The 27,347-nt window shown below is 36.7% G+C and overlaps 1 protein-coding gene and 2 pseudogenes across 1 annotated transcript; 1 reads left to right on the top strand and 2 right to left on the bottom strand.

Annotated features, from left to right (window-relative positions):
• On the top strand, positions 1–16,604 carry LOC120137503 (annotated as a pseudogene).
• On the bottom strand, positions 3,366–7,329 carry LOC120137617 (annotated as a pseudogene).
• Positions 9,888–27,228, bottom strand: LOC120137615 (protein TONSOKU-like). Its single transcript, XM_039153320.1, is given in 24 exon segments — positions 9,888–9,994; positions 9,997–10,377; positions 10,466–10,583; positions 10,704–10,877; positions 10,968–11,088; positions 11,183–11,249; positions 11,333–11,437; positions 11,539–11,650; positions 12,605–12,717; positions 12,881–12,915; positions 12,917–12,999; positions 13,147–13,247; positions 13,798–13,914; positions 21,620–21,767; positions 22,150–22,407; positions 22,493–22,536; positions 22,622–23,085; positions 23,270–23,345; positions 23,348–23,367; positions 24,270–24,361; positions 24,707–24,883; positions 25,567–25,712; positions 25,715–26,363; positions 26,953–27,228. Coding segments are annotated over 24 exon segments (3,984 nt in total).
• Between the last annotated feature and the right edge of the window lie 119 nt (positions 27,229–27,347).

The raw sequence follows: 27,347 nt of genomic DNA, 5'->3' as shown, positions 1-27,347 counted from the left end.
TTTCTTCTTATCTCTCATTCTTCAACGACTCCTTAATTATTTTATAGTAGGAAGAAATCTTGAAGTTGAAAGGGAAATATAATATGTACATACATAATATATGTTTTTGCCACTTTTCACTCATTAAAAAACCATCTTTCCTCTGAAATTTCTTGACTTTCTTCCACCTTTTCTGGCAAAATGATCCTTCAGTCTATTGGGTTGGTTAAAAAATAAAAAAAATAAAAGCTTTTTTTTCCCCAAGGTTATCGTGAATTATGGGTAATAGCTTATTTTCCAGGAGAAAGAAAGATAGCAAAGATAATTATGGAACAAGGAGTAAGAGGATGGGGGGAAGGTCCCAGAGGAAAATGCTTGCTGAGGAAGAGCTTTTGCATAGGCAAGCTTTGTCTATGGCTCTTCATCAGCACCAATTGTCTCAGAGATTTGATGGATCCATGTCCAGGAGAATTGGCTCTACCAGCTCCAGAAGACATACTGATCCATTAGCTAATAATGAAAAAAAGGTGGGTTATTTTTTATTTTAATTATTATCAAAGTACTTGGCCTTTCTTTGCTTGCTCACTGTGTTTTTTCAGCTTTTTCTTTTGCAATCATTATGTTTATCACTGTTTTAGTTGACTGGATCTATGATGAAAAGGTGAGCTTTTGATCATTGATTGTGTAAAAACAAGAGAAAAAAAGTTGTTAATCATGTTGGAGAACAGCTTGGTCGATGGTCCACCAGGTGAATAAATAGGGACTAGAAATGTTTCTTTTTGCCTTTTAGCTGATTCACTGTGCTTTTAGCTTTACGTCTTCATGTTAGATCTTTGTGAAAGCAATCTCAAAAGCATTGTTTATTCTATTGTGCTCTGTATTAGCATATTTGTTTTAAAAATCTTGGAACTTCTACTATAAGCTGATTTCTAGTACTACTTTCATGTTCATTGCAGGTGCTGGAATCTCTTGAAAACATCAAATTAAGAGAATTGTTCTGATACATGGAGAAGGCTTTGGAGCTTGGTGTTGGTATAAAACCATTGCTCAATTGGAGGAAGTGGGCCTTTCACCCACGGCATTCGATCTCACTGGTTCCGGTATCGATCTGACAGATCCCAACACCGTCACTACTTAGCAGAATATTCGAAACCTTTGATTCAATATCTGGAGACCCTTCCTGAAGATGAGAAGGTAAGTGGGCACATTTGATACTTCCCATGCATTTTATTTATCTAAGAAAGCATTGCCATCTTTTGTTCAGGTTATTTTGGTGGGTCATAGCAGTGGAGGTGCATGCCTTTCTTATTGCACTGGAGAATTTCCCAGAAAAGATCTCCAAAGCAATCTTCCTCTGTGCTACAATGGTATCTAATGGTCAGAGACCTTTCGATGTGTTTGCAGAAGAGGTATTTTATCAATGCCTAGCTGCCGATTGTTTTACAGCGAGTAATTACACACGAATCTATGTTACTTTGGTTTTCCATTTGCTTGAACCAAATGTATCAAAGAACTAATTTTATTAGGACGTTAACGATTATTGCTACTGAATCTTGGTAATGAAGGTTCTTTCACTGCTCCTTTGCTCTTAGTTTTTGGCCTACGTGAGCTGATAAAAGAATTCGTTGCAGCTCGGTTTTGCTGAACGTTCGAGCAGGAGTCGCAGTTTTGATTTATGGAACGGAAAAGATACCGCCTACGGGGTTCATGTTCGAGAAACAGCTAATGAAAGGATTGTATTTCAACCAATCACCAACAAAGGTATTTTACCGCTTTATTTCAAGCGAACTCTAAAACAATTAATTAAGGTTGTTGTTTTCAGTTTTTCATTTTCTTATGAAGTATGCATCTACATATGGCCCATTTTGGGCTAATGGATGTTGTGTATGCCAATAGTTCTCTCCTCTGCTTTAGTCTGCATTATGGTTAAGAAAATTCATGCTGCAAGGTTTGCATTGACAATGCACTATAATGTATGTGAGATTCGACATACCATATCTTCTGATGATCTATGTCGGCCTGTCGGTTTAATAGTGAATGTTATGTTGCATTGTACGTTGTTAATACTGTGTCGAGTATGGTGTAATGTTGAATTTATGGACTGATCACCATTATGGGAGTGAGGAGCTTGAGAAGTCCTTGAATCTTTGTTACTTATTCATAGATCATATATTCAACATGATATTTGATCCTTTCCAGGATGTTGCTTTGGCCATGGTTTCCATGAGGCCCACTCCACTAGGTCCTATCATGGAGAAACTGTCATTGACCCCCGAGAAATACGGACCGGACGGCGGTTCTACATTCAGACATTAGATGATCGTGCTCTTTCACCGGACGTGCAAGAAAAACTAGTACGGGAGAACCCACCAGGAGGAGTTTTCAAGATTAAAGGGTGACCATTGCCCATTCTTCTCAAAGCCACAGTCGCTTCACAAAATTTTAGTAGAAATTATTCAGATTCCTTAGCTTAATTTTCAGACAAGAAGAAAAAAGGGAAAGGGATAAATCATTAGTATTTATTTATATTTTCTGATAGAAAACAGTTTTTTCATTACATGGCATTTTATAGTCACAGGCCTTGCATGTAGAACTGGGCTACCTGTCTGTAATTTATTCTCTCTTTTTCTTACAGGACAAAAGTTATGTTCATTACATGGCATTTTTTTCCTTGTATAGAACAGTACGGCTACCTTTTTTGTTAATTATGGAAATTATTTATTATATATATAATTATGAGAGAGAATAACCTTTCCAAAAGTATTATTATTATTATTAGAGGCAGAAGCATTGTATATGCAACATATGAAAAGTACAAAATATTCCATCAATGGAAGAAACAACCATTGTTAAGACCAATATGGTTCAAGTAAACTTCTAAGCACCTTGGATCATTCAACAACATAAGAAAAAACAAGACAGTCCAGCACGATGTCCGCTTCTGGGAACAACATCGATTTTATCACATTATGTTTGATCCGATCACTTCTTTCCAACTGTAGACTACATGGAAATACTTCCAACACAATTTCTCGCCGATGCTTGCCCTTGAGAGTCTAATAAGAGTATTTAGTGCCAGGTAAGGACTATTCAAGAACATATTACGGAGAATACAGTGATTATGAATCCAATAAGGCAAACAGATGTTGCAAATCATAGCAACAAGAGAGAAATGCAAACCCGAAATTGGGTAGAAAAGGTTGTAGTTCAAAGCCTGTGATAATAAAACAAGCAATTGATCAATCCTAGAACACTTCATTACTAGTGTGAATTTGTTTCACAAGGCCGGAAAGAAAACCAGATTGCTGAAACAAGTGTTAAAAAAGGTCATCAGCTAAATTAACGAAATCGAAGACAAAATGGGTGTACCAGTTTAGTTGGATTTTCTAAGACCCTGAAGATGACTTCTGAACCCAAACTTGTTTCTGCAAGTAAAGAGAGAAAAACAACAACAATCAAAGGTGAGCAATATATGACAACTATTACTGCTGATTCAGCACAAAATTTGCAAACCTCATGGAATGAGCTAGTAGCTCCTCTTTGAAAGACTTGCCGTCCTTCAATATAACAAACCCATCATCCTTAGCATTATGGGTTGTTGTATGCCGAGCAAAATCTCTACTGGAACCTGTTGAATGTATCATCAACATGCATTCTACTATTCATGTGACAGCAATACCAAATCAATCAATTATAGATAGATTGATAGTCTGATAGACTAACCATTTTCTGACGGAATGTTACGTCCACTACTTCCATTAGGTATGCCGCCTTTCATTTCTCCTTGGATAAATAGAAGTTCATATGCAGAAGTGAGGTAAATTAGCTTTCCTCATTTTTTGCAAATTCAGTCCGAACAACTTGATAAAATAACTGTAACCCAAGCCTATCGACACTTGTAAACACCAGTTATTCATGTGTAGAAGCATTAATACCTTGACTGGGAATACGAGTGGGCTGGGCAGATTGTGACATGGTGGGTGTTGGGTGCTCCTCACTAGCTTGTGAAACTTCAGAACGAAGAAGAGGGGCCCATACACCACGATCAGGTCTATCCTTATTTCTTGTACGTTTTCATGCTTCTCGCTTCCGAAACCTGAACCATGCAGTGCCTTTTTCATGAACTTATTTGAAACTCTTTTTGTATCAAAACCAGATTTCAGCACAGGACTTTAATTAGAAACATGACCATTACCCAATCGTGCATTCGTGGGCCGGGGTGGTCTCTTGACATTGTCCAGACTCATAGTTTCATTTTTCTGCTGAGGCTGGACCACTGCAGAAGATCGATTTTGGCTCGATTCATTACTCAAAAGTATGCCCCTTATCAACTTTCCACCATCCTCTTGTCGCTGACGTTGTCTCAGAGCAGTTGAACCAGATGAAGTTGCTACAGGAGATGGTGCACCTTGCAATTCAGGTTCACCCTCCGATGCCTAGTAAATGTAAAGATCATCATAATTTGCATCCAAAAATTTGAAGGAAAAAAATAATAAAATACCCCAGCTCTACAAGCACATAAAAACATCTCAATGAAGTATAAGAAACTTGAATATAGCTAACAACGGATATGTAAGTGGAAAAGAGACAACAAAAGGAAAATCTACTACCTGAGGAGCCTTCCGATCTTTTGGTTTTAGGAGAAGGATCTTTTGCTTCCCAGAATCAGCACAAAAATTGATTCCAGTTACAGGACCATCAATGCCACAGACTGTAATGCAACTAATTAAGCCAAAATATGGGGGGATAAATGAAAAAGACAAGTTAAAAACCAAAACAACCTGCAACCTAAGGATTCTAATATATCACCAACTTCTAGTCATATGAAAGATGATAATTCAAATAACAGCAAAGAGAGATAAACACAAAACTTAATTACACCGCTCACACACATGCTATAAAAGAGCACATAAGATGACACGATTCATTTGCACTAATGCCAGAATAATAAATAATTACATGTAAACAAAAAGTCAACCTTATTCCACACCTTCATCCATGCTGCTTAAGATATATATAGATGAGTTTTAAAGACGAATACAAGTAGTCTAACATATGAACTCAGGTTGAGCTGAAGCTCCATCATGGTGGTATCAATTGAGGAAACTTAAGTCTGTTCCTTTTCATTGTTCCATGGGTCGGCTGTAATTGTAAATGGTGTAAAAGAAACTTGGGGATAAGAGCCCATATTCTTGCTATCATGGATCAACTGGAGTTTCTGAAAAATTTACAATTAGCTTCACTGAAACACATTCATGAAAATATGCTAAGTTTTCTGGCTACAGATTATGGGATATGTACCATAACAAAAAAAAGACGGATGTTTTCAGCAATTTCAAAAAGTCAAAGAAATTTATATAGATTTAATCCAAAACAAAAGGTCACAACGAGAACACAAAAAGCTTTGACGCAAATGCTAATAAAGCTAGTAGTTTAAAGCACTCAACAAAGAGTAATTCTCACCAGTTCCATTCTCTCTATTTCTTTTGCAAAAGAAGTCACCAATGATCCTCTTTCTTGGATGCTACCAAAGAATAGGACTTCTTCGCACCTTTTGCACCGTCTTTTAGAATATACTGCAAATCAAACAAGTTTTCCTTCAATGAAAATAGAAACTATTATTAACCTTCAAAATTGCACATGCACACCTAAAGTAACAAATAATCACGGGCAAAAATCATTTAAAAATTCATGAAAAAAGGCCGTCCGTTTCATCTGTTATATGGAGCATTTATGACTATGATAAACTTCAAGTGCCTAATATAAAACTTTAATTATCGCCTTAAGGCTTTTGCTAATGGAAAAACTTCCAACCCAATGGTTACACTGCAAGGTAAGGAAGTGATTAAGAAACATAATCATTGGCTTAAATTTTTTGAAATGTTACCTCTTCCTTTCCTTCCTACCAACAAAGCCTAATTTTTTATTTTTGGGGATAAACCAAACCTTACTAAGACAGTATCCTACAGGCATTATCCAAAGGAATCTTAAGACCCTTCAAATTACAGATACCAGTCCATTTTCACATCTTATTCCACCCTGAGTGCCTCCTAAAGGTGCAATTACCCTAGCATGTAAGGATAATAAAGAAAATCTATCAACTAAAACAGAGAGCCACAATTATAAAGAAGATGATCCAGATAAATAAGAGCTAAGTTCTTGTACAAGTACAAGGCCTCTAATTCACCAGTAGGTTGACTAAAAAAATGGTTACAACGCAATTTTTTTTCAAAGTACTGAAAGGTTCTCTTCAAGCAGAGAGTACCATATGCTAAAATATCCAGCAATACAATAAATAAGAAAGCTATTGACTTTGAGACCTTTTTCTTCTCAGAGCCACGCTTGCTACTTGATCCAGGCTTGCCTCTAGATGCAGCGGCAGCTTTTTTGCCAGACTTTCTTAGAGTGATTGACCCCTGTCACCAAAACAAGTGGTCACTTAAGGATGACTTTTTAATTCATCTTTTGTTTCTTTTACCTTTTCTAGGCCAAAGTACTAAAGGAAATAGTGACCAAGGACAGCATCATGTAACATGTGAATAGAAACATGTAAGGCCAAGTCTCTCAGACTGTTGGACAATTTCTGGTCCAATTGGATAATAATTCATGAGGAAATTCACCGGGAAAGGAAACCACGCAAATACCTTCTTCAGTCGTCAACGTCTCCATCATGTTTTAATGATGTTCAATGAACTAATAACAAAATAAGTAATGGGAAGTCGCATACGATGCCTAAGGTCATATAAAAGGAAAAATGGCACCATGATGGTACAGAATTACACCCTTTCCCAAATTGAAATACCTGAGCTCCACACTCAGCAGCTCGCCTCTGACGTACAAATTCCATTAGTGGAGTAATGACAGGGACTCCTTTGGGAGCGCCTAAGAAAAATAAAATGGGACCAGAGAGATAATATTCATATTAGGGTGAAAAAAACCCATAATAGAATTCACTTTTTTATCATTCTATCATAACTAACCAGATAGTTCTGCTTCTTTTCTTTCCAACTGAACCTCAGCACTGGGAAGATTCTCAACAGGTTTTGCAATAATTTTGAGGAACTCTAGATAATCAGGGTCTAGTTTCATAAAGAAAAAGAATAGTTAGTACAAGATAACAAGTTATAGGAGTCAACTCAATTTTAGTGCAAAAGCTTCCTATTAAATAATATCCCTAAAGATGAACTCATTTTCATTAAAAATAATGCACCTTTAAAAATGGTCCCTTCACGAGCATCCTTTTAGTGTCTGGCTTTGGAACATGCTGTGAAGGAGCATATTCAACAATGGCTTTAAATTGAGTACCTGCAATAAATGGCATCCACAAACATTTAGCGTAAGGGTCAACATATTATGGGTACATTTAAGTTAAAGAAGAAGAAATTATCAATTTGCAATCTAATTGAAAAAAACGCTAACAAAAGTCGTATCATAAATAATCAGAATTTAACCATAAACTACCCTTCTCGTTAACAATACATGTCCACCGAAGAACTCAGCAAAATCGAAGACATCTTCTGGCCTCTTGAAGTTTATGTAGGCTCGAGAGTATCTCTGATGCTTATGGCTGCAAAAGTGTTTTGAAAACCAAAGGTAATCATCAAAAGACGAGGTAACAACAGGACTGCGTACTAAAGAAATTCTCAATAAGATTATTGAAGCTTTCTTTATTATATCTACAGAATCGATCATCATAATAATTTCTTCCCACTTCATGCGGTTTTCCACTAAGCAAAGAAATGAACCGTCAAACGGAAACCATAGTCCAAGAAATTACATTACACAAATAACCTCGGGAGTGCAAAATAAATTTCAAATTTCACTTTCAAATATTCCAACCTACCATTTGCTCCCCAGTTACTAAAGAACAAAACTTCACCATCTTTCTGCAGCAACTTAGCTACATCTTATCAATATCAAACTTTTGTAATGGATAAGAAATCCGACAGCATAATCACAAAAACTCGCTCTGTTTGATTGCAGATACAAAATTTGAAGTTTATTCCGAAATGAAAAGAACTGGACATGGGGACGTAAAAAAGTTAGAAACCCTTACGTGGACTTGCCGAGACGGAAGGAGAACCAATTGTAACGATCGGAGAAACGATCGTCGATTTGAGAGAAGAAAGAGGATTGGGTAAGTGACGATGGGAGATGCCTTATTACCACTTTCGTTCTTCTTAGCGGCTCCTTCATCTCTAGATTATCGCTTCCTCAATTCTCCTTTTCTGCTGTTTGGGATTTTCAATTCTCCTTTTGAAAGCATAATTCCTTTTTCTCCCTGTCATACACATGTCACTTTACAAAATTTCACGTATACAAGAGTGTGACCTTTTACTTTAGGGTAAATTATAAATTTAGTCACTAATATATAATTATTTTTATTATAAACCGTATAATTTTATAAGTTACAAAATAACCACTAAACGTATCATAAAGTTACGATACGGTACCAATGATTTTGCCCACAGCCTCTTCTCAAATAAATGCATTAAACATACACCATTTTATTTCTCCTTCCATTTCCAACCACGACAGCAACAGAGCAACCATTTGCTCAAGCTAACATTGATTGACATTTTCGAATTCAAAGCCTAGTTTCGGTTGCAATCGAGAAAGAGAACTGACCATGTTTCATAATTCAGGTTGCTAAGCAGAAGCTATACATCACTAGATTCCTTTTTATGAAGGATTTGCAGCCTGCTTACTGCATGGGTCTTAATGTTTCGAACTTTGAAATCAGGTTTTTTTTTTGGTCACAAAGAAGAACTGCACAGGCACAGCAGTTATTTATTCAGTATGGACACCGGCCATATCCTTGGAGGGGAGTTGCTGGAATCCCTCTGGCGGATGAGGAAGAATAGTTAGGTCCAGGCTTGCTGTGCTGTTGATGTGAGCTAAGGCATCGGCTACTTCATTCAAATCTCTTCTAATGTGGTTAAACTTGACCGTCCATTGATGGTGAAGAAGGCTTCGAATTCTTCGATAGCCATCTCGCGACCCTGAGTATATGAGTTGATTTCTTGAGTTGATAGGTTATTTAAGTATATGGAATAACAAACTTTCAAATGTATGGATATGTATATGTGTACGCATGTAAATAACAATTTAAACTTAACCTGGTGTGGTTTAGTAAATTCAAGGCGTGGCATTTTTTGTCCAATTGATCCTGGAGCTTAATCTTGTAATTTATGAGGGTGCAATAGAAAGTTAATGGAAATTTGTGAAGACAAAGAAGGATAAAGATGGGAAACTATTATAAAAAAGTTAATGGAAATTTGTGAAGACAAAGAAGGATAAAGATGGGAAACTATTATAAAAGAAATTGGCTTTCCATTGCCGGGAATTGAACCCGGGTCTCTTGGGTGAAAGCCAGTACCCTAACCACTGGACGACAATGGAATGACTTGCTAAATAGAAAATTTTGGGTCTTATAAAACTGTGTTTTTACTGTGTTCAAATAGAAATGCAAGTTTCAAAAACAATTCAATTTCAACCAAAAGTTTGATGTTTAAAAAATGATTATCTACTCAAACCAAGAAGTTGGGAAAACGATTCTTTTAGCATTGCAGAAACATTCCCTAACGAAGCAACAAAAGACAATTAAACAAAACGAATAATTTTCTTTTACTAAACGCTTGGACATTGTTGATGAAGCCAAGTAACTATTGGTATAGTCACCGTACATCGATAATGTATAATATATGTTTTACTAAAATCATACAGCATAAAATATAAATACTTGTTGACCCAAAAAAACCAACAATGGCTTTAATATTTATTAATTATGGAAAATAAATATACACATCCAATCAGTTGAGGTTAATAACAATTTATATAGCAAACTATAATGTGTTGCTACTATAAAGGTGACACGCAAATGGAAAAATTCCAGATATAAAAGAGATTCAATCCTTTCTGCAGCAGGGTTTGAGTCTGCAACACTTGTTTCCTTCCACAGAAAAATGGACTATCTGATCCTCGATGTGTCGCCAAGATGAACCAGCCCTTGAACCTGAGACCAAGCATTATATAAAGCTTCTGAATCTTGAATTGATAACCCATTATCACTAAGATCTAACAACTGCAACCGTTTAGCCATGCAGATGGCAACGGAAAGCTCTTGAATGAGGTTGCACTCTAGAGTTGAGTTTCTTTGGATTGAGCTTGCACAGCAGTCATTGAATCTAGATGGAGCTGTTTCTCCCCTTGTCTCGTCGTCTTCACTATCAGCGACTTCAAGCATATCGCAGTTGGTGTCAATTTCACCATTGGAAACTGCGTGGTTCGGCTGTAAGGATTCCAAACTCATGTTTGTTGGTTTGTCAGATTTTATAACCAATTGTTTATCCATATCGGCATAATGTGCAAGATTGAGCTCCTCAAGAGATTCATTCTCTGTGAGGAAAACCAACTTAGAAATTAGAATATTAGATTTTTGACAAAAAAAAAGCATCAAAAATCATACTGGAATTGGTAATATAACCTGCTAGTGCATGAACTATTTGAAGAATCCCAGCCATTCCCAGTTGACACTTGTTCAGGTTCAGAACTTTTAGACAACATTGAGGGTTCATAAGCAGTGATGCTAATGCATTGCCACCCTGTTTTCATAGCACCAGTCATATTCAATACAAACAAAGTAATCTTAAATTCAAATTCAGGGTTTCTAGGTTGAAGAAAAGAATATTTATAGCACAGAGCTGATCTGATACAAGACAAACCTCTTGCATAATGGGATTTCCTCGAAGATTCAGCTCAAGAATGCCATTAATGAACATTACATTAGTGTTAAATTCAGAAATGTATGTACATGCTACTCCACAAAAAGACAAATCAAGTTTCAAAGGCTCCTCAATCGAACTTAATAACAAGTGAGTCAAACCAAGTGCTCCATCCTATAAACGGCATAAGGAAGAAAATTAACTAATACACTCAAAGCAAACTAATATTAATGGAAAAAACATGGTGACATGAAAACTGCTTACAGTTCCTATACCGGTGCCCTCAAGCATCAGTCGTGATAAACATGAGGTTTTAGCTAGGTGACAAAGGTCATCAACAGCAGTCTTGTTTAGTTTTAAGCCGTTTAGACTAAGTTCTGAAAACCTGGAAGAAAAAAAGGAACAAGCTTTTCAGCTTAGGTGTTTCTCCAATTAAAAGTACTTAAAGAAAGACGAGAAGTGTACTGTTTATTGTAAACCTCTTCAAAGTAGCAAGTTTGCCCACTAAAGAACTTATGGCATTCCCAGATACAGGATTGTTATGCCCTGCAACAAACAGTGATGCTTAGAGAACTTCCCATAAAAAATAAGGAATTGAATTGAACTATTCATTGATTTGGTAAGCCTACCAATAAAAAGTTGTGATAGTAAAGAATCAGTATCCAGTGCATCAGCAACCTTTTGAACTGTTCTAGAAGTAATGGAGCACCTCTCTACATTCAAGCTATACAGGGCTAAAGATAAAAAAAACATAAGCTGATATACTCGAGCAAAACACAATTATTCTAAAGGAAATATGCCATTATTACATGTAACAGTTGGGATCGCAATTTACCTCTGCACTTTTCTATGATGGTTGAAAGATATGATCCACATGCATCAGTGAGACGATTACCAGAGATATTAAGCACTTCAAGTCGCGTGAACAGCACAGGGCACTCACAAATCTAATAATGAGGGAAATTTAAACATGTTAGGATGCCAAAAGGAGGTGTGGGCTACTCTAACTGCCACAAGAAAGAACTAGAAGTATATTTCTGAGGGGGGAAAAATCAGTTCTAGCAATATTAAGAAAATTAAATATTTTCTTAAAAGAGTGTGTTCAAATATATGAGATAATGTCATAAATGGTCCCAGGAGTTCATCATGCACCAACGTTGGGGGGGGGGGGAATTAAAAGAGTGTGTTCAAATATATGGGATAATGTCACAAATGATCCCAGGAGTTCATCGAATGTTCATTGTTACTTTAAGTCTATTTTGGTACTTCAACTTTAATTTTGTGTTAATTTAGGACCCATAATTAAAACTGTTAAAATTTTAAATGATATGGCTTTTCTTTCCTATGATAAGAGCAACGTATGAAATATAAATGCCACGCCATATTTAAATGTCAGCATAACAATTTTGCTTTTCTTTCTAGTTTTTCCTTTCTTGCATTTCCCCCTTCCTCTGATTCTCCCTCTCATCTCAACATTTTCAGGCTTAATCTGTCCTACCAATGCCAAATTCGTCCTCAAATAGATAATATGAAGAGATCAAGAGAGGAGAGAAAAGAAAGAAAAGATTCTAATAAATAATTCCCTTTTATATTCTTTTAAAACTCAGATATTTATCACATATTTAATATGTGTATTTAAAAAAAACTTTTTTTTGAAAAAATTTCACATTAATGCACAATCTGATAATACAATTAATGCATTGAAATTTTATTGAAGCAGATAACTGCATTGTAAAGTATTTGATAAACTTCAAGTCATTTATGACATTATCCCAATATATATTGAACCAATACAAACAGAGAAACAATATCAAAGAGATGGTGTTTCTTTTCAAAAAGTGAAAAGAAAATATGAAGCGCTTAATTGCTGAGAAAATATGCTTATAACAGAGGCTACCTACCTGGAATAAAGCAGTTGAACCAAATCTATTGCAATGCAAGTCTAAAGTCAAATCACCATATGTTTGGTTCGATGATGAAAAAAACTGCCGGAGTTTCTCCATTGTTCCATTTCCTGGAATAGAACCATCAAATGGACCACTAAGTATATAAAAGAAATGCAGGTTTATTCATTTTTAAGAAAAGCTAGGACTTCACATGATATTGAGTAACAACTTGTCATGTGAACAAAACTTCAAAACTATTTGGAAGATGGAACAGAAATGGGATATTATCACCTAACGCGTTGTGAGAAAGATCTAGCATTGCAACCCCTGTGTGTATGCAAGGCATTCAACAATGGAATTACTGATATATCTAGCAGTCCACAATCAGACACGTTGATTTCATCCTCTATCTGGTAAACAGAGAGTAGAAAATAGAATAAAACCATTTAGGCTTCCCAGTGGTAATGTAACAGGCTTACCATGCAGCAGTTTGTTGAATAAGTAACAATACGAAAAATAGCACCAGCAACAAACTACTGTTTAATCTTCATTCTTACCTCAGAAACATACAATTTTCTAAGCAACTTCATACTCGGTGTCTCGTGTAATTTTTTGCAGCTGTTAATATACAGCTTCATCAAGTGCTTTTGGACCCACCCTGTGAAGATTAATATGATTTTACATCACTTGGAAAGAAGTTCAAATGAGGAAAAAGTTGTACTGAGATTGTAATATTGAAAATAACATGCACGATTAAGTTGGCTAACTATTTCTCTTTGAAAATGTTCAAGAAGTCTATGGCATCATTCATCTTGAACATTTGTTGACTGTAGAACATTAAGATCATAACTCAGCTAGGTGAAAATGGTTTAATTGATCTTTATTCAGAAACATATCAAAGAAGCATGCCCAGCGTTAACCATTTGATAGAGATTAACAATACAGGACTAAAAATCTAAAGGGTACTTTCCATGCTAAAATGGTGGAATTCTGTTCAGATAACTTGATTGAAACTACTCCACAGGAGATAGTGTTACCAATGTGACATGAATATGAATGAAACACGCTTCAAAACTGAAATAAATAGTTTAAACTTTAAAGACACAAGCATCATAATTCATACAACAGCAAACCAGGCTGCATGAACTATAAGAAAAGATGAGATAAGGTCATTGCTTCAGATGACAAAAACCAATTGCAATACATACCACTGGTCAGCACATCAACCGGAACCTTCCTCAGATGATTCGTAAGAGAATCGAAGTTTTCAAAGGATTCTAAAGGTCTTCCGCCACATTCCATGTTTTGAATGATAGGGAACAGACCTAATAAGACAATTAACTGAACAGTTAGCGATCTGGGAATAACAGAACATAACTGAATAAGAGGAACAATGCAGTGATTATTGTTGGTAATGCTCAATCCCACATAGTGTTGGAAACACTATTGGGAATGGTATTTAAGGCTTGACATTCCACTTCCTTGTTGAGTGATAGAGAACAAGGGGGGCTCTCGCGCACCGCCGCCGCCGTCCGTCCGTCTCGTCTCGTCTCGGCTCGGCTCGGCTCGGCTCGGCACGGCACGGCTCGGCTCGGCTCGGCTCGTGGTCGTGGTCGTGGTAATACGTGTCTTCGACACGTCCGCGCGGATACTATCTTTTTAGAGAAAATTCTTGAGGAATTTCTCTTTGAAAGAAACAAATGGAAAATGTGAAAGATATCAACTGATATTTATAGGCTGCTGAGGACTGTTTGAATTTCAAATAATAACAGCTGAATTATTATTTTTTATCAGAAATTAAACAGTTTATTCCTAAATTAAATCAGAAACGTTAAGATGTACCTGGACTGATTTACAGCTTTGTACAGAGGAGACAAGCTGTTAATATCAGGAGTTACAGGAGTTATTTGATTAATTCCAGGGGTTACATGATATAATTTCGGGAGTTATAACAGCTGAATAATGATACAATGAACCTGGACTATTTCTGAGTCAGGTTCATCTAGACGTTTCAGCTGTTACAAATAAGAGGTTTAATCCTGAAATTTTATGGACGATTTTAACCCTATTTCTAGCCTATAAATAGAGAGCTATATTCAGCTTCTCAACTCACTCCAAAACATTTTACAATTCACTTACAAAGTGTTTTCTAAAGTTCTCTCCGTGAGTTCTCTCTGAGTGCTTTCCGATCAGAAGTACAATACCACCAGCAGTCCACTCCGGTTTCGGGTGTACGGAATTTGGAGCGACCGTGTTAACCTCGGGGAACGGTCCGCCTACTGCAGCGATTACACACATCGAGGCGAATTCGTTTCTAAGGCAGTGGTTCTTACCACGACACGGTTTACGAATCTGTTCTTCTTAATTACTGTTTATATTTTCAGTCAGTGCTAACGGTGTAGTTTTGCAGTTCATATATCCAACAATTTAGAAACGAATTCCATAAACTGCAATCATGTCGACACCTTTGAGCAAACTCATTCCCGATCTTTCCAAGCTCGATGCACTTGATGGAAAGAACTATAGAAGGTGGTCCCAAAGAATTCTGATATTCTTCGAGCAACTTGATCTTGATTACGTGTTGCTCAAGCCACCACCTACCATGCCACCAACCCCAGCTGTCGGTAATGATGCGGATACGATCCTCAATGATGATGCCTTAGCAACTGCCGCCGCCGTTCTCGCTACCTACGAGAAACGAGAAGGATAACAAGACGGTACGAGGACATTTGCTCAGCCACATGTCAAATAAACTATTTGATATGTTCCTTAGAGAAAGGAGTGCCAAGACAATATGGGACACTCTCGACAAGAAGTATGGTGCGGATGATGCGGGGATAAAGAAGTACGTTGTCGGTGAATGGCTCAAATTCCAGATGACAGACGACAAACCAATAATGGATCAAGTCCATGACTATGAGAACTTAGTCGCTGACATCATCGCTGAAGGGATGCAAATGTGTGAGGTGCTGCAAGCCAATGTACTCATTGAGAAGCTGCCCAAGTCCTGGTCCGATTACCGCAACTCTCTTAAGCATAAGAAGAGAGACATTTCGCTTGAAGAACTTGTGGGCCATATGAAGATTGAAGAAGCCAACCGTTTAAAAGATAAGCTTACTAATTCTATGAGTAATTTATCTTTTAGAGCTAACTTGGTTGAGTCTAAATTTAAGAAGATCATGAAACGTGGGAATCAAGACAAAAAGACGAAACCACAGAAGGCTACCAACTTCAAGAAGTCAGGAAAGGCCAAATCGAAGGAAAGACGTTCAAGTGTTATGTCTGCGGTTTACCTGGCCACAAAGCTTACCAATGCCAACACCGCTCAGACCGCCAAAATGACAACAAGCCACAGATGCACGTTGTAGAAGAAGATGATGATATCATTGCTGCGGTGGTCTCAGAAGTTAATCTGGTGGAGAACAGTTCAGAATGGGTAGTTGACACTGGCGCTTCGAAGCATTTCTGCGCAAGGAAGGAGTTTTTCACCGAGTTCGAGGATGGAAACACTGGTGAACGTGTGTACATGGGGAACTCTAGCAGCTCTGAAGTGCTAGGCAAAGGCAAGGTTTTACTCAAGCTGACTTCTGGTAAAACTCTGGCTTTAAATAATGTTCTGTATGTACCTGCCTTGCGTAGAAATTTGATAAGTGGTGGGCTTCTGAATAAGGCAGGCATTAAGTTAGTTTTTGAGGCAGATAAACTTGTACTTTCCCGAAATGGTGATTATGTGGGGAAAGGGTTTTTAAGCAATGGTTTATTTGTCATAGAAACTCAATTTAATGAAAATAAAGCTACCACTTCTGCTTATATTGTTGAATCCATTGATATGTGGCATGCTAGATTAGGACACGTGAATATTCATGCTTTAAAGAAATTAATGAATATGAATGTTCTGCCTAAACTAGACACAACTAGCTTTAACAAATGTGAGATTTGTGTAGAAGCTTAACATACTAGACCTCACTTTAAGACTGTTTCTAATAGAAAGACTGAACTGTTAGAACTTATTCATACTGATCTAGCAGATTTTAGAAACACTGAAAGTAAAGGAGGAAAACACTACTACATAACTTTTGTAGATGATTATTCAAGATATACAAAAGTTTATCTCCTAAGAACTAAAGATGAAGCTGAAAACTTCTTTCTTATTTATAAGGCAGAAGTTGAAAATCAGTTAGAAAGGAGAATCAAACGGGTTAGATCTGATAGAGGTGGTGAATATGGATCTAATTTCTTAAAGATATTTGTGAAAAGAATGGCATAATTCATGAAACATCAGCCCCCTATTTTCCTCAACAGAATGGTATAGCCGAAAGGAAAAATAGAACTTTAAAAGAGATGATGAATTCTTTACTAATAAGTTCCGGTTATCTGATAACATATGGGGGAGGCCATTCTATCAGCAACTCATATCTTGAACCGAGTTCCTCATAAGAAATTAGATTCTACCCCATATGAATTGTGGAAAGGATACGCTCCTAATTTACAATACCTGAAAGTGTGGGGTGTCTGGCTAAAGTGGGCTTGCCAGATTTAAGAAGTCCACCATCGGACCTAAAACCGTTGATGCAGTGTTTATAGGGTATGCTACGAATAGTGCTGCATACAGATTCATGCTTTTACAAGATTATTCTATTTGTGAATCAAGAGATGCTGTTTTCTTTGAAAATACTTTTCCTTTAAAGGAACCGAGAATAAATATTGAAACACAAATAGAATATATTCCATCAACTTCTTCTAGTAATCCTGCTAGGTCTTTTGAACAAATTGATTTTGAGCCTAGAAGAAGTAAAAGGCAAAGAGTTGAAACCTCTTTTGGACCAGACTTTATTACTTCCTTTATTTCTGAGATAAATGATTTAGACTTCATTTCAGATCCTATAGCTCAAATTTTTCTATTAGATGAGGATCCTAAAACTTTTGAAGAAGCTATAAGATCTATCGATGCTAGTTTTTGGAAAAGCGCTGTTAATGATGAACTAGAATCGATAATGTCTAATCATACTTGGGAATTAGTTGACTTGCCTAAGGGATTCAAACCAATCTCCAACAAATGGTCTTCCGGAAGAAACTAAGGCCAGATGGTTCGATTCAGCGGTACAAGGCAAGGTTAGTCGTCAAAGGGTTCACTCAAAGGTTTGGTTTAGACTACTTTGATACATACTCTCCCGTTACAAAAATCTCAACGATTCGTGCATTATTTGCACTAGCCTCTATTCATAAGTTGCAGGTACATCAAATGGATGTTAAGACTGCTTTCTTGAATGGGGATCTAGATGAGGAGATTTACATGGAGCAACCACTAGGTTTTGAGGCACCTGGTATGGAAGGCAAAGTTTGTAGACTCAAAAAGTCACTCTATGGACTTAAGCAGGCTCCTAAACAGTGGTATGAGAAATTTCATAAAACTATTCTTAGTTTTGGTTTTGTTGTGAATGGTTCGGATGCTTGTGTGTATTCGAAGATGTTTGAAACTGAATGTGTTATCATAAGTCTTTATGTTGATGACATGTTGATTTTCAGTTCTAACATTGAGTCCATTAACAAAGTTAAAAATTTCTTGTCCACTAAGTTTGAGATGACAAATTTGGGAGAAGTAGATGTAATCTTAGGAGTCAAAGTTACCAAAACTGAGAAGGGATTTTCTTTATGTCAAGCACATTATATAGAGAAAGTGCTAAAGAAATTTGACAGTTTGATGTCGTCCCTGTTCGAACTCCTTATGACCCTAGCATACATCTAGTTAAGAATAAAGGAAGTAGTGTTTCCCAAACTGAATATGCTAAATTAATCGGAAGTTTAATGTTCTTAATGAACTATACTCGGCCTGATATTGCTTATGCCGTGAGTAGACTAAGTAGATATACTCATAATCCGAGTGGTGAGCACTGGATTGCGCTTAAACGCTTACTAAAGTATCTTAAGGGTACTGTGAATTGGAAACTTGAGTTTGTTGGCTTTCCTGCGGTATTGGAAGGATATTGTGATGCCAACTGGGTTTCTGATAATGATGAGGTAAGCTCTACAAGCGGGTATGTTTTTACTTTGGGTGGAGCAGCGATCTCGTGGAAATCATCAAAGCAGACTTGTATTGCTCGTTCTACCATGGAGTCAGAGTTTATAGCTCTTGACCTAGCTGGGCAAGAAGCCGAGTGGCTCAGAAGCTTGTTAGCAGATATTCCGTTGTGGGGAAGACCGACTCCTCCAGTTTCATTGTTGTGTGATTCACAAGCTGCAATATGTGTGGCTAAGAACCAAGCTTACAATGGTAAGAAAAGACACATTCGCATAAGACATGAATCAGTTAGACACTTGATAAAGAATGGAGTGCTCTCTTTAGAGTATGTGAAGTCGGAAAGGAACCTAGCAGATCCACTTACCAAAGGGTTAAGTCGGAAGCTGGTCCTAGATTCATCGAGGGGGATGGGTCTAAAGCCCATTGGTTGAGGAATTCATGGTGGATACCCACTTAGTTATCTAAGTTCCATGTGGTCAAACGAAACCATGGAAAGACTCATAGTGCACATTCCTACTGCCTATCCCTATGATGAATAATGTGCATGCCCAGGATGAGCTTAATTGCTCTTAATAAATTCATAGCCCAGGCTTTGGGTGGTCTTAGTGAGAAAGACTTGATGAATTTACCGATTTTGGCTGAATATCTATTCTTAATAAGTTCATAACCCAGACCGAGTGGGTAGGAAATGATGAACTTACCGACAGAAAGGTTGAGTTTGTTAAACTCTTAATAAATTCAAATCCAAGTATTTGGATGGTTCTAGTGAGAAGGACTTATTGAATTTACCGATAAATGAGGTTGAATATTTATTCTTAATGACTTCTTAGCCCAGAGTTTGGGTGGTTCATTTATAATGAACTTGAAAAAAGTCACCAACCCTTTGTGAGGTTGAGCTATTATAAAAGCTCTTAATTATTTCATATTCCTTTTTAAAGGGTGGTTTATGTTGAGATAAACTTGATGAAATAACCTATGTAAGTGAGAAGGGTTAGCCGCCTTCTATGAAAAATGTTGGACTGTTTTTCTAGCACACTTACTAGAATCCTGAGGTAAGATGGCCAAAATATACGTTTGTATATATATCTTACACATCGAGGACTCAGGTGGATGAAGGGGTTAGTGTGTGTTATGAGTTTACCCTGATCTTAGAAAGTTCCAGACTAGTTTCACTTATCTAAGAGAAGGATTGCTCATCATCACTATGTACTAGTTCCAGATATGTTCACTAGTGCTTAAGCAACTAATCTCGCTATTACTCTTCTGGAAAGCTTGTTTTCGAGTTTCAGAAGATTTTTTTCGCATTAGTGGGGGAATGTTGGTAATGCTCAATCCCACATAGTGTTGGAAATACTATTGGGAATGGTATTTAAGGCTTGACATTCCACTTCCTTGTTGAGTGATAGAGAACAAGGGGGGCTCTCGCGCACCGCCGCCGCCGTCCGTCCGTCTCGTCTCGTCTCGGCTCGGCACGGCTCGGCTCGGATCGTGGTCGTGGTCGTGGTCGTGGTCGTGGTCGTGGTCGTGGTCGTGGTAATACGTGTCTTCGACACGTCCGCGCGGATACTATCTTTTTAGAGAAAATTCTTGAGGAATTTCTCTTTGAAAGAAACAAATGGAAAATGTGAAAGATATCAACTGATATTTATAGGCTGCTGAGGACTGTTTGAATTTCAAATAATAACAGCTGAATTATTATTTTTTATCAGAAATTAAACAGTTTATTCCTAAATTAAATCAGAAACGTTAAGATGTACCTGGACTGATTTACAGCTTTGTACAGAGGAGACAAGCTGTTAATATCAGGAGTTACAGGAGTTATTTGATTTAATTCCAGGGGTTACATGATATAATTTCGGGAGTTATAACAGCTGAATAATGATACAATGAACCTGGACTATTTCTGAGTCAGGTTCATCTAGACGTTTCAGCTGTTACAAATAAGAGGTTTAATCCTGAAATTTTATGGACGATTTTAACCCTATTTCTAGCCTATAAATAGAGAGCTATATTCAGCTTCTCAACTCACTCCAAAACATTTTACAATTCACTTACAAAGTGTTTTCTAAAGTTCTCTCCGTGAGTTCTCTCTGAGTGCTTTCCGATCAGAAGTACAATACCACCAGCAGTCCACTCCGGTTTCGGGTGTACGGAATTTGGAGCGACCGTGTTAACCTCGGGGAACGGTCCGCCTACTGCAGCGATTACACACATCGAGGCGAATTCGTTTCTAAGGCAGTGGTTCTTACCACGACACGGTTTACGAATCTGTTCTTCTTAATTACTGTTTATATTTTCAGTCAGTGCTAACGGTGTAGTTTTGCAGTTCATATATCCAACAATTATGACCAATGATGAGTAAAGCGAAAAGAAGTAATAGTAGTTAGCAATCTCAAGAACATTTCAACCCCACGCATACGAACATATGTACATGCATGCAAGATACATGTTTACTATAAACTTTATAACCAAAACAATGCTTGATAACAAGCAATAAGTGCATGTACTGTTATGGTGTTCTTAAGTACATCTCCAAACACAACTATTTTTTTCCTACGATTTTCAATACTAAGAAGAGTTAAATGACTCCTAATTGGGACTGTTTGGAGGGGCTTCAACCCTAAGCATTAAAGCCAATTCTATTACATTTCACAGGCAACCAACAACCAGCATATCATACAAGCCATAATCTCTGTAAAAGTACTGCTTCCTTGCTCCAAATAAACAAATATCTGAGAGACTGAGACAACAAATATTTGACTAGATTTTCAGAGCTGGTGGTTTGTTCAATCTTGATTCTTGAAGCACTCTAATGTCCTTTCTTATTTTCAGTTACTGAAGAAACTTAAGGATTGCTAGTTTGCTACAGTTCTTCACCATACTTGCAAAAATTGAACTGTAACAAGTAGCTTTGCCAATCTAGATACCTAATACTTTCTAGCAAACTATTTGGTCACCCATACAAAATTGTTAAAATAAGAAACTTGTAAATTTTGTCAATGAGACCTTACCTTTTGAACTCTTCTCTGCAGGAAGCTGCAAATAGTATAGACAAGCTAGTTCAACCTTCAAAGACTCAATGCATATCTTGTCCCAATCCACAAACGAGCTCACTGACACATTTATTGTGTTGTCATCTATTTTGAACGCTATGCATCCCTGCAATTAGTACAACAGAAAAAATTTAGCAGAGCAAGCAAACCACAGAATTCAAAAATGCATAAGACCATTAAGGCCACCTGTGCTTCACAACAACGCACATGGACAGTTACAGGTTTTAAGAACCAATTTTACATTAGAAATTGAAATTCAATTTTCCACACCCATTATTGGCGCTTTAGTTTAAGAAGTTAAATAATTAGCCAAGTATTTCAGAAGGAATGACCAAACACTTCATCTTTATTGACAAACAAATGGCAGAAAACTGAATAGGCAATGCTAGCTACTCCTTTTGTACATCTTACATTTCCCCTAACAACAATGACAACAAATAAGTCAAAAGCAAAGCAAGCTATATATAAGAAAAATGGGAAATGCTCACGTCAACCTCATTATCAGTAGCATGCAATTTGAGATAAGGAGAATCATGTCCATGCAATAAGTTTTCAGAAGCACTGATGTCACATTTCAAAGTGCCATCAGCATAACCGGAACCAATAACAACTTCAGCATCGCTCAGAGATCTGATAACTTTTCTATTTGAAACATTTCTTGGGGATTTGTATGAACCGGTGCTTTCTTCAATATTGACGAGATTACAGGACCTGTTGGGACTTCTGGGGGCAACTGGAGAGGTATCCTGCAAACCGAAAGGAACAAGCAATTGTGCAACAACTTGACAAGGTTAACAATATTCTTTGGGACTACTTCAGTTGCTTGTATACCTGTAATTTATTTTCAGAACTTGCCGAAATACTTTTCCTTGTAACTGCAGTCAGGTAAAAACTACATCTGAGCTATTACTTAAACTTTTAAAAGGAATCCAATAAAATTCATATCTAAAATACACTAACATTCATCTGAAGCAGCAACTTCAACTGAGCATTTATGCAATCTTCTTGCATCATCAGGTAAATCACCTTCATCATCTGAAAGGACTAGACGGACACGTTTATGTCCAACAACTGTTTGCTGATTACTTGTTGGTTTAGACAAACCTTCCGGAAAACTGTCATCCAATTCCATAGAAATATTTTTATTTACTGTGTGAGCTGTTTTACTTTTGCGTGATCTTTTTCGGGGTTCAATAAGTGAAATTAGAGGTAAATCATCATTTGACACTCCATTAGCTGCTAAAGGCGCTGATCTGTCAGAACTGGAACTACACAAAGCCTTCAAGTATGTATTAGGCATGTCATCTGAGAAATGTTCATCCCCTTCTGTGTCTGTTTCAGAGCAGCAATCTGTAGCGATGTGTTTTGCATCAAGCTCCTCAACTTTTGACTGCTTTAATTTGTCAATTTCAAGTTGCAACCTCCTAAGAAAGAAGCTTTCGTCAGCAACAAAAAAACAATGTTGACAACATCATGAACCTATATTGAACACTCAAAATCTTAAAAGTCCAAACAAATTACCTTTAGAACATATTAACTTCAGTTTTACCAGTCATAAAAGTTAAACGCAAGCAACTATCTTATCAGGGCTCATGTAAACAAATTTACCTAGCCTCTTCAACATTGTCAAATCTTATCATGTGGCTATAGTGCATATTCTCGAGTGCAGAAAGCTGAATGGAAGTAAGTTAGCTTCAGCAGCAATCCTGCAGTAGTGACAACAGAACAAAATTAAAATTTCAAATGTAAAAGATAAGTAGGAGGTAACAAGGTTGAATTTAGAAAAAAAAAATGACCTGACATGCAAGGATGGAATGCAAGACACTGATTTGAAATATTCGACAATCAAAACCTAAAGTTAAAAAACAAAGCATCAACGGCAAAGGAACAATAGTTGCATACTTTGTTTGCACTAATAATATTTAGCATTTTTCAGATAACTTCCCAACATGAAAGATGATGCTCAGAAATGCAAGTTCACTCCAGGTGAGCAATCTCTAGCAAAAAGCACATGCAATTCCTGTTGTCAAAAGGCCGCATTTATTCAAGAACAGGGTCATGGGACACTAGATATAATATAAAGGAAGATGCTTAGGGCTTGTTTGATAATCCATTAAAGAAAAACAATCCATTGAGAAATAATTTTTTTAGCAGTTTAATTCTTTAAAATGTTTTGGATAACAAATATTAAAAAAATATTTAACAGAATTTCTTCAACATGAAAGCATTGATAATTTCTTTTATGAGAGAAAGCATTGATAAAGATTAGTGGATAAAGGGTGACTTATCACTTAATGGAGAATACATTCAGTCAATTTATATTTTTAATTTTTCCCTTTTAATATTCTTTTTCCTTTCAATTGCAAACCACTTCACAATAATTTAAACTAATTCCTTTTATTAGTAATTTGCCGTTTTTATAGTTCAAGGTCAGTACTTATTAAATTCAACATTAATGGTTAAACATTTAATTTTTCAACGCTTAATTTTCAGTTTATTAAACACCATCTTAATTTCATATAGAAAAGGTAATGGAAATGGAATTAGTAAACAGACAATTGAAACTTACCAAAAAGGTACCTAAAACAGTAAAGAACAGAAAAATGACCTGTAGCCCTCTTCAAATGCCTCCAGTGCTCCAGTCCAGTCACCATTGCAGTCCCAAACATCGCCCATATTAATTTTTGCCAGTGCTTGACCCTGAATATTATAACAGCCAACAGTCTATCTTCCATCATTAAAAAATAATCATGAACAAGGAATAATCTACAAAACCCTACCCTAAATGAGGACAAATCCTACGTCGTGTGATTGGATTACCATGGTGATTTACAACTTAAAAATGTAAATTATTTGTTAATTTTCAGTATATAAACAGATCATAAAACTAAAATCAAGCTCATCTCCAGAATTTTGATTGGCTTAGATTATCAAGTTCAACAAATAAAAAATTTAAAATAATATTTACTTCAGTTTATTACTTATGTAAACGAATAAAAAAATTAATTATAAATCAACAGATCATAAAACTAATATCAACTTCACCTCCAAATTTTTTATTGCCTTGTATCCTTCCCAACTTTTTTTGTACCATTTAATGGCTTTGCTGAAGTCCCTGAGCTTCTGATATGATTCTCCAACAACTAAAAATGCATCACTTAGCTTTTCTTTGTCACATAGTTCACTTGCTATACGCTTCTTCCTTTTTGCAAATTCACGATGCTAAACATAAATTTTCAAAACTTTAGCACAACGCTGTTCAATATGCAAGAAGATATTGGTAGTTGTAGCCTACTTTGAAATTCAAAGGCAATATACAGATAATTACTGCACATTTTACATCCAGCTAAGATATTAAAAGTATTAAAATAAATAAATAAATGAAAGCGTACTGCCAGAAGCGCAGTGAAAATATCACTGACTGGAAATTGGATCTAAAGACGAAAACTCTTAATACAATCCAATAATCAGCTTTGGCTCTGACGCTGAAAACTAACAACTGTTTTGTCCTTTACAGCATATAAAATAACAATAAGGCAAAAGGTGGCATAGAGATGGCGAAAACAACCCCATCCATGCTATTTACTATATTCAGCTATAAAAAGGAACATCGAAATAGGATCAATCAAACTCCCCAAACCCATTTTCGTTTTCATCATTTTAAGTAGAGCAAGTACGGAAAACAAAAAGGAAAAACAACGGCAGATCATTTAATTTTAAACCTTATTGATAGCAGAATGCATACCTAGAATTCTGTGCAATCCTGTTCAATTCACAGATTTCAGGGGATATAAAATAATAATGATAATAATTAGATGCAACTTCAAACCGTCTTTTGCAATAGTATGAAACTATGCCTGAAAAGAAACAAAAGCAAGGAAAATTCATGTGCCACGGGTACTAACCTTCAGCCATGCAAAGATCATGGCTGATTTCTCAATCAGACGATTAAGACTTGAATGCTGCTGGAGAAGAAACTTACGCTCATGTGGTGTTTCTTTTGCAACAACCATGTTTCTTTGCAACTTCTTGAGATTTTGCTCTTCTTTTTCATTTCATTTATTACATTTACAGCTTCCTTTACAGTCTTAATATTTTGATTAATTTGAGCTGCTAAAGCATCCTCATCTTCCATGGATTTTGCCAAATCAAATGCCTTCTGGTAGCAAAGCATTGCGTCATCATACCTTTGAACCCTATAATGCAACTCACCAAGATTTATGTACCCTTTTGCCTCTCCTTGGAGGTGCTCAATTCTCTTACAAATCATTATGTCGTTTTCAATATGTTCATGTGCTTTGTCCCACCTCCTCAGCTCCATATAAACATTTCCTAGATTGTGATGAAGCCTACTACGTGCATCATCATCCTCAATGACTTCCTCTTCATCACATATCTCCAAACCTTTAGTGAGAAATTTCAATGCTTCATCCAAGTTATCAAGGTCGAATTCAAGCATTCCTATATTATTATGGGCATCAATATACTCTTTGAGAAAAGAAGACTTATTATTAGGGGGGTTTTCCTTTAGAGTCTGAGCAAGCTTCATGGCAGACTTGAAATACTTTTTCGCATTCCGAATCGAGTAATGGTCATCATCAGATTTCAGAAACATTTCATGGTAGGTACGCCCAAGTTGTGTGCCGGCTCTTTGCTGCTCAACAAGATCATTGGCATCCTTGGCAAGTACCAAATGTTTTTTCTGCAATAAAATAATAATTAGCCATCAATCATAAATACACAAACTAAATTTTAGTTTGTGGTTCCTAGGAGACAGACTAAGCTTTTTGCGACAAAGTGGGAGGAAATTCTCCTCAAACTCTAGAGATTAAAACCTAGTACATCCAAGTTAGTGTTTCAGTTCTAATTATTTCCCTTGATAACACCAAACTGAATGCAAACTTATATTTTTTTATCTAATATTTTTCCATCTAAAGAAGATAATGTGACTAGATCAATCAAAAATTTACATTGTGGTGCTAGTATCCCACCAACTAAACCACACAATTTACTTTATCTTTTCAGCACTTTCACTCCACCAGGATAGATTACAATCTAGTTCATGTTCCAAAACTTAAAAACTTTACCTAACCACGATTTGATTTCATATTACACGGCTTCATATCTCTCCAAAGTCCAAACCCCCATTTAAATTTTAGTAAATAAAAAATACCCGATGCCTAGAAAACCAATTACCTCGGTAAAGTCAACAAGCCAACCCCAAAACCACTCTTCTCAACCGACCGATCAACAAACCAACAAAAAATGTAGAGAAAAGGGAAGGAAACTACCTGATAAATCAAGGCGTCCTTGTAGTGTTGCAACCTAAGATAAACCTCACCGAGAGACTGACAAGTGGGGAGCAACTGTTTTTCAGGCAAATACTTGTTCGAAACATCGTAGTCAATTCGAAACCACCTGAGTGCCTCCACATATTCTCCTCTATTTTTCAGAATATCTCCCATTACATTTGCCCACCTCGCCTCTTCCTGATGGTTCCCTTCCTCTCTGGCATTCATGTATGCACGCCTCGCCCTGTTTATCTGTACATCCTCGCCGCGAGCCATCTAAGATGCTGATCGGTGATCTTCGTCCGGAAACTGGTTATGCTAGTAGTGTTTGTCCATGCCAAGTAAAAAGGGAAAGATGAATTTGAGGACTGTTCTGGTTTTTCGAAAAAATTTAG

Source organism: Hibiscus syriacus, unplaced genomic scaffold (assembly GCF_006381635.1).
Source record: "Hibiscus syriacus cultivar Baekdansim isolate YM2019G1 unplaced genomic scaffold, ASM638163v2 tig00110674_pilon, whole genome shotgun sequence".
Taxonomy (NCBI): Eukaryota; Viridiplantae; Streptophyta; class Magnoliopsida; order Malvales; family Malvaceae; genus Hibiscus; species Hibiscus syriacus.
Note: the sequence above shows the minus strand (reverse complement) of the source record. Positions and strands in the feature narration are given on the sequence as shown.